The sequence below is a fragment of the Trachurus trachurus genome, assembly GCF_905171665.1.
Source record: "Trachurus trachurus genome assembly, chromosome: 19".
Classification (NCBI taxonomy): Eukaryota; Metazoa; Chordata; class Actinopteri; order Carangiformes; family Carangidae; genus Trachurus; species Trachurus trachurus.
The window spans coordinates 9,671,038-9,684,702 of record NC_139913.1 but is presented as its reverse complement, the minus strand read 5'-3'; the positions used below and the strand labels follow the sequence as shown (position 1 = coordinate 9,684,702).

Here is a 13,665-nt window from a genome sequence, read left to right as displayed (position 1 = left end):
ATTCAAAAGTGAACTCTATCCGCCGCCATTATATGAAAATCCGTTGTCAGCCGGACCCCCCCTGGAACTCCTAAAGCGTTTTGATGACTCCGAAAGTCCTCCAAACCCTTCCTTGGCATGACGGTGAGTAGAAAATTGGTGAATTATTGGATTTAGTCCCTTTTACTACATTTTAGTCTTACAAGTTTTGTTTACTATTGGAGCATAGCCTACATGGAAAACTGGGGGAAAGTTTTCGCATTACTGTACATTCACTACTGTATCTTTTATTAAATTATGTTACTACTACTGCTACTCTTCACAGACATGTTGTGTGTCAGTGAAGTGTTACCGTATTACACCACAACCTGTGTTTGTGTGTGTGTATGTCAGTGTAGAAGAGAGTATAGGTAGTGTCATCAGGTTTTTTTTTTCAGAGCTCGACACTGTTTAACCCGGGGTCGGTGTATCTGCATGTGTGTATGCGTGTGTGTTTCCATCCCGTTCATTGTGCCCCACCCTGTCCTCTGTGCGTAAAAGCTCCCACGTACATCATCAGCATCATCATCATCATCACCACACACCACGTTTCTTCCAGCAGCAGCGGGGCGCGCGGAGGATCACCGCTCACCTCGCGGACAGTTTGAGGAGGGGGGAACCGGAGAGAGATGGGAGTGGAGGAGCGACGGCTTCTTCTCTGGCTATGACACGGACACACCGGGCACCGGGAGGAAGAAGGATGGCTCTGACTAGCCGGGAGATGCTCTGCTTGATCGGAACCTGCCTCTGGCTGCCGCTGCTGGCGGAGGTACGTAGCTACTACTGTATGTAGCCTGTTTTATGTTGATGAGGATGATGGGGTTGATTTTTTTTCTTTTTTTTTTTTTTTGCAATCTGGCCTGATTTTTTTTTTTTTTTTTACGCTTTCTTTCTTTTTCTTTTTTCTTCTGTAGCTTGACCCATGACATCACGCTTTGATCACCTGTGCTGCATTTGATCAAAACCCCTTAAATCGATTTGATAATGTAGCTACTGATGATTAAATTGAATTGACAAGCCTGTGTGCCAGGATTGAGGGCAGTGCAACCATGAAGCTTTTTTTTGAGCACCGGCGGCTCTTACATAGCCTACAGTATCATAGACTCCGCTTTCATGCTTTTATTATATAGGTAACAAATACATCTAATGTCTCTATGAGGTCCTTTGTATAGTAAACGCACAGTATCTGTCTGTGAAACCTCCGCACGAGCAACTCTGCAGTCATGCAACCCTCTTCAGATTGTCTTGCGGCGCGAGCCCCCTTTATCCAGGATGCATTTCCCCAACAAAGCAGGTGCGGGTCGGCGCGCGCGCGATGACAAGGCATCAAACACCTCCACCTCCGGTCGGAAACATTGATTAACACAGTCGTTATCCACTTTAAAAAGCGGACACTGCACTGTCTTCACAATGCACACACACACATAGTCATGCATGGGCTTAATCACCCCCCATCTACCCCTCCCCTCCCCTCCCCTCCATCGGTGGGATATCATGAGAGGAACCCGTCGGAGGCTCCTCTAACCCCCGCGGTGTTGTGGGATTGAACCCTGTACGGGCTGTTGGAGCTTGTCACAGCGACTCAAGTCAACTCAAGACTGACAACGTTGAGAGAGAGAAAGAGAGAGTGAGATGTGGTGGTGAAGGAGAAGCAGGTGTTGTTGTTGTTGTCAGGTGTGTGAGTCAGTCAGAAACATGCTGAGTGTCAGCTGGAGGTCATGATGATCAGTCATTTATAAGACAAAATTGCTTAATGGTTCTGAATCTCAGAGCAGATAGAGTATCCATTAATGATAAATCAATCAATTAATTATTAGACTAGACTAATCATTACACATTTTCGTTTTTCTTTAGTGTGTTCTCCTGTTTGTATGTGTTGTGTTGTGTTGTGCAGCATATATATGTAGCCTGTGTTTCTAGGAGTCATTAGTGGTGAACAGTGATGTACAGGATTTAATTAGAAACACTAACACCGGGAGCAGCAGTGCATGTAGCACAAATAGCACACAGAAGATTAGTTTCAGCTTTTCTTTTTTTCCTTTTTCATTTCAACTTCATTAGACAAATCTTCTCTCTGGGAGGATCTCGAACACAGCAGCAGCAGCAGTAGCAGCACTTTGTTTTGTCGGCATCATCAGAACAAAGTATCACAGATGTTGAGCCTGCACAGGTAAACAGGAAGGACACCCAGCTGTGAAATCTATTACACAGCAAGTCCTATGAAGCAGCAGACTGTGATGCTTCACTGTGAGTCACATGCAACATTAGGTTTCTGAGAGAAGGACCCCCGACATAGTTCAATCAACCACCAGTGTCCCGAGGGGAGCCAGTGTTGTGTTAAAAACGCAAACGTGTTGATTTGTTGCCATACTGAATGGTTTGTTTGTAGCTGCAGGTAAATTGTTGGATTTTTAGCCACATTTTAAGTGGTTAATTGATTTGTAGCTGTATTCTGATTGGTTAATTGCCTTGTAGCAATTTGGATTGGTTGCTTCGTAGCTCTTTTTCAATTGATTGTTTTGTAGCTGTGTTTTGATTATTTAGTTGGTTTGTAGCCGTACTCACATTGGTTAGTTGGTTGTTTTGGAGCTGTATTCTGATTGGTTGATTAGTTTGTTTGCCATACTCTAATTATATTACCGGTAGTTAGGTTATGGTGACTTCACAAAACATGACGTTGGTCTTGTCAGTACAATATGTTTATTTTTGATTAACTTGTTCCAACCTTGGGAACCAGTTGTTTTTCTTGGTTAAAAAAATAACTTATTCATTGAAAAAAACAAAAACAAGCCCTTTACCTGTCAAAAAATGTGCTGTTACATAGTAGAAAATATTTCCTTATCAGCCAGGATAAGATGAATTTTATTATTCAAAACTAAAAGCTGAGTTTTAAATCATCACTTTGGTGAATCTCTCCTCCTACGGTAACAGGAAGTCTTTTCACCCAGAGCAAAATTACTCTCCTTTCAATGTCCTCCCATGTACCAGTACACAACCCTCCCTGTGGTCTCTCTCTCTGTGTGTGTATGTGTGTATGTGTGTGTGTGTGTGTTTGCAGTGGATGCAGGTGTGAGAGCATCATAACCGATTAGTGCAGTAATCGAGCCGTGTGATTGATATGAATGGAGATATCAGTCCTCATGTTCACTACCACAGGTCACCTGTTCCCGCGTTAATGTCATTAGAATGAGCAGCGTCTTCTGGGAGGTGTCCGTGTGTGTGTGTGTGTGTGTGTGTGTGTGTGTGTGTGTGTGTGTGTGTGTGTGTGTGTGTGTGTGTATATATGTGTGTATAAGTGTGTGTGTGTGTGTATAAGTGTGTGTGTGGTTGCTGGAGAGAAACAAGGATAGCGCAGAATCAGGGAGCAGAACTCACCCGTGTCAAGGTGAAATGTGTTGTATTTCACTGCCCTCACTGTAGTTATTCTACTGTGTGTGTGTGTGTGTGTGTGTGTGTGTGTGTGTGTGTGTGTGTGTGTGTGTGTGTGTGTGTGTGTGTGTGTGTGTGTGAGTTAGAGAGAGGAGTGCATGGGTGTGTGTGTGTCTCCTCTTCTGTCAAGTGCCCTGCTGTGTAGAAGTGTGACCTGATTTCTGAAACTGAAACAAACACTCCTCTGTCAGGTATCATCTGATGCTGTCAAGTACTATTGGTGTGTCTGTGTGTGATGTGTGTGGTTGTGTGTGTGTGTTTACACAATAATACACAATAGCAGGGTGGTGTCTGTCTACTTGTAATGTTTCTTCCTAGGATGATCGCTCATCATCAGTCAATAAACTCACGAGGAAGCTGTGAAAACATTCCTCAGTACCTTTTTATCACTCAGACTTTTTCTGGAATGTTTTTCATATTGAAGAATGAAAGTAGAAACCACTCGCACTGTAGCGCGCACACCTAAACCAAGGCTGCGCAGCATTGTAACAGACGGTGCTCGCACGCGCACATGCATAATCTAAATAAACATTAGGGCTTTGCACAAGGATGAGTCAGATTCCTCCTTTACGTGTCCATTTAAATAAACTCCCTCAGTGCTGAGAGCTTTTAGATTTGTCAGAGCGAGTATTGTGTTGTGTTATTCTGTGTTGGATGTAACTACATTGTACCTTCAAGGACACAAACAACAGCACAGGTGATTTTTTTTCTTCAAAAACTCAGAACAAACTTTGTTTACCTGTGAGGGGCCTCGCAAAAGCAAAACTAGGATGTTGTTGTTTTTTAAAATAATATTGCAAAACCCGCTCAGAGATGTACATTTACTCTCTCCTTGTAGTGTTGGCTGTTCTCTAATCACATTTTTAAATAGTTAAAGGAGAATTCCGGTCATTTTCTAAATAACGCTCTACAGCTCTAGGTCCCCGAGTGCGACCATAGGAAAAGACCCGAGAAACATATGTGCAGCCAGGACCTAGCTCTCCTCCTGCTAGCTGCACAACGCTGCAGTTAAACAGCGAAGTAATGGGGCAGAACTTTAAAACCGTGACTTTGGCCTCTATAACGCTCAAAATATCACTACACATGCTTTGCAACATCCACCAGTGCGTGCATAACTCCGGTAATATGAGAAAGCAGTGTTAACGTGTGTTTTTATCACGTATCTCTGTTTACTTTAGCTTCCTGTCGACTGTCGAGCGCATGCCCGGTCTGCATCGGTGCAGAAAGTGGAAGAAGGAGAATATGTTCGGATCTGATGTTGAAGAGATGGAGGAACTTCTTGAATTTGATGGTTGTGCGTGTTTATTCGGACCAGAATATACAGATGAGGAGCAGTCTGCATTGATATGGAAACAGTCCCGAGCTCGACAGTCGACTAGTAGTAAGGTCTACCAAGGAAGCCAGCATGAACAGAGCTACGTAACAAAAACACACGTTAACACTGCTCTCATATTAACAGAGTTTATGCACAGTCAGTGTTGTGTGGTAAGGTACTGGTGGATGTTGCAAAGCATGTGTAGTGATATTTTGAGGATAATAGAGGCCAAAGTCACAGTTTTAAAGTTCTGCCCCCATTACTTAGCTGTTTAACTGCAGCGTTGCGCAGCTAGCAGGAGGAGAGCTACTGTAGGTCCGGTCTGCACATATACTTTTCCTATGGTCGCACTCGGGGACCTAGAGCTGTAGAGCGTTACTTAGAAATAAATTCTCCTTTAAAATAGTTATTTTTCCTCACAAATCTACACTCTACTATTCCAAGACATTTTCCTAAACTTATTAAATCAAAAACTGAAGTATCTAATATGAAAAATCGGTCAAAAGGTTGAACCAACATCTTTGTCTTGTTGCCACCGCCATGCCTGGTGTTCTCCGGACATAAGGTTGGAGTTCTGCCCAGATCGCTCAGTTTTTGTCTCATCAGACCACACAACCCTTTTCCTCCTGCTCCTCATTCATCCCTTTAAAATGCTGTTTGGCAAACTCCAAGCAGTGCTGTTACAGTATGAGCCTTTCACTCTGTCTGGCCGCTCCACAAACGGCCTGGTTGGTGGGTGGAGATGGTCGCTGTTAGAGCAGCTTCTCCGTCTCTGCGTAGGACTCCTGAAGCTCAATCAGTGTGAGCCGTGGGCTGCATGCCAGGTAACTAACTCAGCTTGGACGGGGGTGAGCCTGTGTTGCCAAACTTCATCCATACACAATTACAGAGGCCGCTGTTCCTCTGAAACACTCACAGCTTCGGAAATGGTTCTGTGTCCTTGTCCTGATTTGAGACTCGCCACATATTCTGTCTATCTTTGCATGCAAAGTCTTTGGCTTGCATAAAGAAAAGAAAGAAAACATTTCACTACATCAGCAGCAACCCATTAAATCATTTACATAATAAATCAATCAGTCACAATAGCAGCCACATGAAAAAGTATCAAGTCAAGTATAAAATCCAGTATGAATAAAAAGTGCATTATGCAGTAGTGCAGGCCGGCTTCAAGGTGTTTATCTTTACTGCAGATGATTTATGGCAACAGGGACAAAGGATTTTTTGTAGATGTTCTTCTTATTTGCCTTAGGGACTCTGCACCTTTTCCCTGACGGTAGTAACCGGATACAGCGATGTACGGTAGAGGATGCCTGCAATCATCTATGATTTTGTTACTCAACCGCTGCACTGCTCTGTCATAGTGACGGGACAGTTGAATTTGTTTGCGACCTGTGATTTTACTGCTCATTTTAACTGTTTTAGACAGCTTTGTCTTGCTTTTAACAGCCAGGTTTCCAATTTATCATAAAGCTTCACATGGATTTCACTTGGTTTTTGATTCACTTAGCAGAATATGTCATTTTATCCATTTATAAATAAAACATGAAGGGGGTTGAATACCTCCTCCTGATTGATGGTCGAGATGATCAGTGCATCCAACTCTGACCCCATCACCTTTAAACTGAAATGACCAAAATGGCCTCGAATCAGCAAAGTGCTTGATGATTTCTACATTTCTAACAACTGACTGAATGTTGATGCCGATTGATTGATTGATTATTTGTTTTTGTGGACTTGTGGTTACAAATACACACCAAAATAAAGGTAAATGCACAGATACTGGTTTAAATTATGTTCATTTCCCTAATGTAACATTGAATTAGTAGGAATTTAAATGTTAGCGTGTCATTTGTTATAAAAAACTATTAGCAATTAATGACTTGAATATTAACTAAATTATTTTGTGTATTTAGTCATGTAATTATATTTTTTGACTATTTTGATTTGAATTTACACATTCATAGTGTTGCGAAATTAATGAATGTATAATAAAATGTATGTGGTCCATATGTCCACCTGCTAATTGAACACAAGCAGATCAGAAAGCACGACCACCTCGACAGGACAAATAATCCATCTCTTAATATACTGTCTGTAACTGTATGTCTAAACATCTAACGCGTTGCATCTTTTTCTCTTCCCGTCTGCAGGTGGTGGCTGAGGACAGCTACTTAAACGAGGTGCAGAACTCAGGTAGGTGGGAGGTGATACTCCAAACGCAGCACTCTCATCACTTTCTCCATCTGTCCTCTCCTCCTCCTCCTACACCATCTCTTCCCTGCGCTGTACCTGTTTTTGTTTTCTCTCCTCCTTCCAGTTTAACCCTCATTCTGACTCAGACACTCACGAAACCCCCACTGCTCCCACACTCAGCCTCACCTCTCCTCTTCCTTCCGGCCTGCAACCCCCTCTGCTTTTTCATTTTCATTTTCCTCCTCCTTTCTTTCTTTATATCCCTGAGAGGAGTAGCGGAGGCCCTGATGATGATATTGGTGGTGGGGGGTTGGGGTGAGGAGCTCCTCCTTCTCAGGCTCATTACCAGAACTGGAATATCTGCTGCTTTTGAAGCTGCGTACACACACACACACACTGACGAGACAACTGAACATGATGTGCAGTTATAAACACACCAACAAAACAGCTTTTTATTATCATTTCCTGACGTTTTTTAAATGAGTGAGGTTTATTTTCACAACCACAACTCTGCAAATGTTGCGCAAATGTCGTGCGTTTCCACGTTTTTTCATAAAATTTGATCAAAATCAGGTTAAATGGTTAAAAAACTGAATTTCCCCGATAATCGATGTGTGTGTTTTTGTATAAAAAAAACTCAAACTCCCCTCCTCCAATACAGCAAACCTCCGAGTGTGAACCGTGTCAAATACCCATTGTGGCTGGGAAATGGATTATGGGAGCAGGGAGACTGAGCGTTCCCATGGCGATGGGCAGGGTACCGTTGTCGTGGCAATGAGGAGGGTGTTAGTACCATCGAGTGTTGTGTCTGTGTGTGTGTGTGTGTGTGTGTGTGTGTGTGTGTGTGTTTGTGGCTGAACGCTGCGGGAGTTGTGATGAATTAAAGAGCTTGAATGAGGTACACAGGATGGAGATGAGGCAGCATGAAGTGAAATTCAGAGGAGGAGAAAAAAGGCGAATTTAATAATGAATTTCAGGCCTGTGGAGGTGAAATTCAGCTCCACACAAACAAAAATGAAATGTTTTGCTCTCACCAATGATGGAAATGAGGGGACATTCACCAGAAATGTCGCCTGCTTTAGTTATGTAATGCTTTTTTTTTTTTTGCATGTTTAAATTTTCATCAAGCTGACATAAAAGTTTTATTACAATTACACAGCATATACAGCTTAAAACTAAAATATTTTTCATTTATTCATTTAAATAATCGTTACCAGCACAGAGAGACCAAGACACACATGTTGTGCCATCAAAAAAACAAAATGAACATGAGAATATGGCATGATTTAAATAACATTGATACGTACAGTATTAGTGTAGTATATGAATCTGGAAACAACACCATCAAACAGAGATATTTATCTCAGTTCAATATTTATCACATTGAACAGACCTGCAAAGGTAAATATAGTGTTTTTCTTAGCTGTTCAGACAGCTAAAGCGCTCCTGGGCGGAGGTTTTTATTTTATCGCTCATTGTTGCTCCTTCACTGCTCATCTTAACTGACTCATTCAGAAATAAAATGATAAAAATAAAAACATGGGCCCCTTGTTCCACATCTATGAGCAGTATATCAGGATGGATAGACTATAAAACGTCACAGGAATGAGTGTGGTTAACATCTATAATTAGTAGTTTGTTTATTAACAGATCATGAATGATAATAGGGTAAAAAGCTATTGTAATACAAAATACGTCTTTGAAGGAGAAGTTAGACTCATTAACACATAAACATGTTTGTATATGGCTTATGAATGTTTAATAAGGAGACTTGAAGTAAATGGCATGTATGGGAGTTTTTCTACCTGGTGAATTAACTTTCAATGCTGATTTATTTTTGCTTTTATTTTCTCCTTTTCTCAAAAGACATGTTGACTTTCCATAGCTCCTGAAAGCAAAGGTGAAGATAATATAAAATTAACCATAGCTCTTATCTATTCAAACCCTGATGGCGTGACAGGAAGCCAACAAGAACAAAACGAGCCGTCCTACATTTATTGTTCTTTCAGTGAGTCATAACACAACAGCTGGTCAGTTGAAACAATTAATTTAAATAAATTAACAATAAGTACTTCCAATAATTTAGCCATTGTATCAGCTTTGAAGCAAAATAACAAACTGGAATCCAAGACAGATTAAACAAAACAAAAACAAACTATAGAAATACAGTTTTACTCTTAAAGAACTGTATTAGATTACATCTTAAGGTTGTAAATGTGTGCTCTAACTCACACAAGTGAAGATGGTTCCTCTCCATCAAAGCTTCTCCTACTTATTAAGAAAAGCTGCCTCGCTGAAGAGTCTTCATTGAATTCAAGGTGCTTATACTGTATAATCAGCTGCATTATAATAATTAACCCATAAATCACTGCGTGTCTAAAGCCGCCCCTACTCAGTGCGAGTGACTGGGACGATCACCATCGCAGCCAGGTTTGAGCCATATTCATTATCACAAGGATTTAAATACGGGTAAAGCTCCTCGTCGAAGACGTACTCGGTAAATGAGAAAATCAGCCTGGCGGCCTGAACGTCGTAGAACGATATTTCACCTTGATCATAATCCACAAACACTCCGACTCGCTCCACTTTCCCACAGTGTACCGTCACACCGGGAGCACCGAAGGTTTCAAACTGATCCTGCAGAAACCAGATGGCCCAGAGTCCAGAGAACGGACTGCGAACGAGCGCCCCTCTCCTCTGGACCGAAGCCGAGGCCACGCCCAGACACCATTCAGTCTTTTCGCCCACAAACACCTCGAAGTAAAACTTGTGTGACGAGTAGCCTCTCTGTCCCAGGACGGCCAGCTGCTCGGTGAACATGCTCGGCTTCAGGTTCTGAGTCCCCCACAGACCTGAACCCACGCTGTATCTCACCTGCTTCCTGTCGTCGGATATGACGAGCAGAAGGTGGGCCGTGTCGGGATCGAGCAGGACGTTCACCTCGTAGCGCTGCGCGTACCTCAGCGTGCCGTCGTCGGACACGGAGAAGTCCTTCATCTCTGTGTTCATGTTCTGCAGCAACGTTCGCAGCTGAGACACCGAGCTGCTCAGACATTTCTGGACGTGCTGGATCTCCAGGTGTCTGCTAAACCTGAAGCTCGCCAAGTCCATGGTGGGAGGCAGAACGGACGCGTTGGAGAAGCCCTGGAGGAAACGCAGCTGGTCGTCAGTTTGTTTTAAGTCCCTCAGCTTCATGGCTGTGCTCTGCAGCTCAGTGAGCTCCTGCTCCACACTGCTAATAAAACCATCTGCTCCGTCTTCTGCTGCTTTCTGCCTCTCCTCCATTACTTCCACAAGCTCCGCCTGGCTCTTCTGAATCTCAGACACCAGCGTCGTCAAGTCCCGCACGCCGCCGGCCATCACATCCTTGCTTTCTCTCTTGCTCTCATCGACCGACTCCTTCGTGGCTTCCACCGCCTGCTGCCTTTCCCGGATCATCTGCTGCACTCTGCCCTCCGTGTCTCCCAGCAGCTCCTTCATCTCTTTGTACGCTCGCGACACGGGAACGATGTCGTGGGTCACGTGCTTCGAACTGGCGCAGACGTCGCACAGCAAAGCTTTGTCTGTTCTGCAAAACAAGACGTGGAGGTGGTTGTGCTCCCTGCAGAGCTTGTCCTCCAGGTTCTCCACAGGATCGACCAGTTTGTGTCTCTTCAGCCCGGCCGCTCTGTGGTGAGGCTCCAGGTGAGCGCTGCAGTACGAGGTCAGACACTCCACGCAGGATTTGACGGCTTCTTGCTGGTTGTCGTCGGTACAGATGTCACACATCACCACACCTCCAGAGTTGGGCTTCAGTTGGTCCAAGCTTTGGCAATCCGTCGCCTGAAGCATCATGAACTGCGACGCAAGCTCTGAAATGAAAGTGTTGACCTTTAAATGCGGCCTCGTGTCGAACCTGTACTTGCAGACCGGGCACTGGCAGCGAGGCTCGTTGTCCCAGTACGACGTGATGCAGGAGCTGCAGAAGTTGTGTCCACACGGAGTAGAAACTGGTCGAGTGAACGTGTCCAGACAGATCGGACAGAGGAACTGCTCCTCGGATAAGAGACTGACGTTGGAAGCCATTTCTAGGACAAACAGACAAAATGTTGATTAATCAATTGATCGGCTGAAAGAAAATTAATTTGCTGCAGTTCTTAAAACCGATTAATGTTTAAGTCATTTATTGAGCAACAAAGAGTTCCCTGGCTCAACTTTCTCCTCTGGTGAATGTGTTTGGGTTTGTGATAAGAATCTCTCACTATTTAATAAAATTAACCACAAGCTTCATAATTAATTACATCTTATCAAAAATATACTTATCAGATTGTTCTTTATTTATTTTAATTTCTCGACAGAACGTGATGTGATTGTGATGTACGAGATGAAACAGGAATCCATTAATCACTCTGTACATCTATATATATACAGCTCTGGAAAAAATTAAGAGACCATATATAATGGAGATTATAATAACCACTGCTGCAATTAAAATTTGGGGTTATTTGATCACTGAAATGTTGATTTCTGAACTCTTCCTAAGTTAAAAAAAAAAAAAAAAGTGTTAAAGGTTTGAAAACACAACAACATATGCTCTAAAATTGACAATATTTTTATTTCAAATTTGGAAAAAAAATTTGTCAGTAGTTAATAGAATAAAATAAAACTGTTCATTTTTTGCCAACACATACCTATAAGTAGTAAAACCAGATAAACTGATCATTTTGAAAGGGTTTCTTAATTTTTTCCAGAGCTATGTCAAGTTGAAGGTTTGAAGATGGACCCAAAATGCAGACTATGCAGACACTGAACGAGGTACAGACTAACGGACTTATTGAACAAACTTACTTTCTAAATGCAAGAACTCAGGGCAGCAACACAGGAAGACATTCAGACAGAGGGAAGCAATGCAGACAATCCGACAAGGACAATGGGAAGACACACAGGTTAAATACACAAGGGAACGAGATGCAGGTGGTGCAATCAGGACAGGTGAAACACATTGGGTGATCACAAGAGGGAGAACACAGGGAGAGAGGACACTGAAGTTTCTGGCAGGACAGTGCAGCTGTATATAACAGACAGGGTTAACATCACAATCAGCAAAATGAAAGTGAAGGATTTGACTATGTAAACATAAAGGAGGAGGGGTTTGTGTGGAACCTATTTAACATAAGATAAGTGCACAACATAACAACACAAAAACATACACTTAAAAACACTTCTCAGACATTTAAAGCTGAAGTTTAGAGTTCATTCTTGAGCTCAAATACTGTACAGCTGTTGAAGTGATTGCAACATAATGAAATGTCCTTCATGAAGACAACATAATGTGTGTGAAAAGCTCCAGACTGTAAAATCAACCTTGTTATCAGCTGTTTTTATCTCCAAGGTCAAGAGTGAAACCTGCATGTCAACGTTTCAGCTACAGCAACACAAAGCAGAAGTCTTTACAGTGCATTCAGACTATTTGAATATCTGCAGTTATATAACAAATGAGAGAGTGTCTCTCTGCTGGTGAAGATCATGTGATACATAACTTCCCTAAAAGGACCTTGTGTTCTGACTTTATGAACGAGACGACTCATTTGTAACAGTGCGAACGGCAGCAGCAGCAGCAGCAGTGACTGGTGATGACATATCACAACAAGGAGGCTGAAATTAGCAAAGAGTGGGACGAAACTACAACTCACACACAACAGATTTCACGTCCTGTGCGTTGTGATGAAGATTTGACTCAGAAACTGACGACTTCGTACTTACGTGCGCTGGTGTAGGTGTGCAAAGCTGAAAGAAAAACAAAGAGAGAGCACTCAGTCGTTTCTAAAGAAAGAATTTAACTTTCAGTTTCCTCCTGTGTCATGTTTCTTAAAGGGACAGACGCCCCCTTTTCCTTTTTGGTCTCTGATGCCAGAAGGCTTTTTTTTTTCTTTTTTAAGGTTTGGATACTAGTGCGAGCTGTTTTTGGGTCCGATGTCTGAGTGTATTCTGTATTATTTATTGTTTGAGAATAGATCTGTTTTAGTTCGGTACACTTCTGCCTGATTGATTTTCCTCTCACTAACACTCTCCAGTGCTTTCACTGCTTCCCTCGGCTGCTCTTCCTCTTATCTCCCCCCAAATTGCACTCAAATGTGTGTGTTTCTGCATCTGCCGGCGCTGTAGTGTGTGCTTCTCTCTCTTTCACTCTCTATGCAGTAAAATGTGTGTGAGTTGGGCATAAGTGTTGCACTGCGTTGATAATGTTCCTGGACGGCCAAGCTGTGTGTGTCGGAGAGATAAGACCATTGCTGGTTATTGAAGCACCTCCACCATTAATCATAGTGTAGTCGCTGCTTGGCCTCAAAAACCCCTCGGAGCTTCGGTGTCTGTGGAAAGTCGTGAAATTCTTCAGAGAAAGAACAAACGCAACACAACAACGTGTTAAGCAATTCACAGAGGTTTCTCTCTGGTTTTTGGGGGATTTTCATGTTTTCAGTTTGATGGTTGGCTGATAAGTAAGGTTTGGTCCTGCCATTGTTAATGATGAACCTACATTAATTTAAAATTGATTTAATAGTGTCTTATTGATTTATTTAATACTGAGCACTCTGGAGCTTCACTCAGCTGTCAGATTTACATAAAAAGTTAAACATCTCACCTTTGAAGTATAGTGTAGTTGAGAAAAGGTGTAAAGTTTCCAAAGTACGGTGGATTTATCTTGTTTTATCAATAACAGAAACACATAAAGG

General features: G+C 42.5%; 1 protein-coding gene across 3 annotated transcripts; it reads right to left on the bottom strand.

Moving 5' to 3' along the window:
- Window positions 1–7,948: 7,948 nt before the first annotated feature.
- LOC311003022 (E3 ubiquitin-protein ligase TRIM21-like) lies at window positions 7,949–13,045 on the bottom strand. 3 transcript variants are annotated; one of them, XM_083994680.1, is made up of 2 exons: window positions 11,783–13,045; window positions 7,949–11,022 (listed from the first exon to the last, which is right to left on the bottom strand). In XM_083994680.1, the coding sequence occupies exon 2, from the start codon at window positions 11,018–11,020 to the stop codon at window positions 9,344–9,346; it is 1,677 nt and encodes a 558-aa protein (XP_083850806.1). In that variant the 5' UTR covers window positions 11,021–11,022; window positions 11,783–13,045; the 3' UTR covers window positions 7,949–9,343. The 3 variants fall into 3 exon arrangements, with proteins under 3 accessions (XP_083850806.1, XP_083850807.1, XP_083850808.1); XM_083994681.1 differs by having other exon boundaries at window positions 12,628–13,045; XM_083994682.1 differs by having other exon boundaries at window positions 12,698–13,045.
- Window positions 13,046–13,665: the final 620 nt, after the last annotated feature.

What these genes read in the sequence shown, in the direction of transcription:
- LOC311003022 (XM_083994680.1), bottom strand. Translation starts at nt 11,020, where the DNA reads ATGGCTTCCAACGTCAGTCTCTTATCCGAGGAGCAGTTCCTCTGTCCG.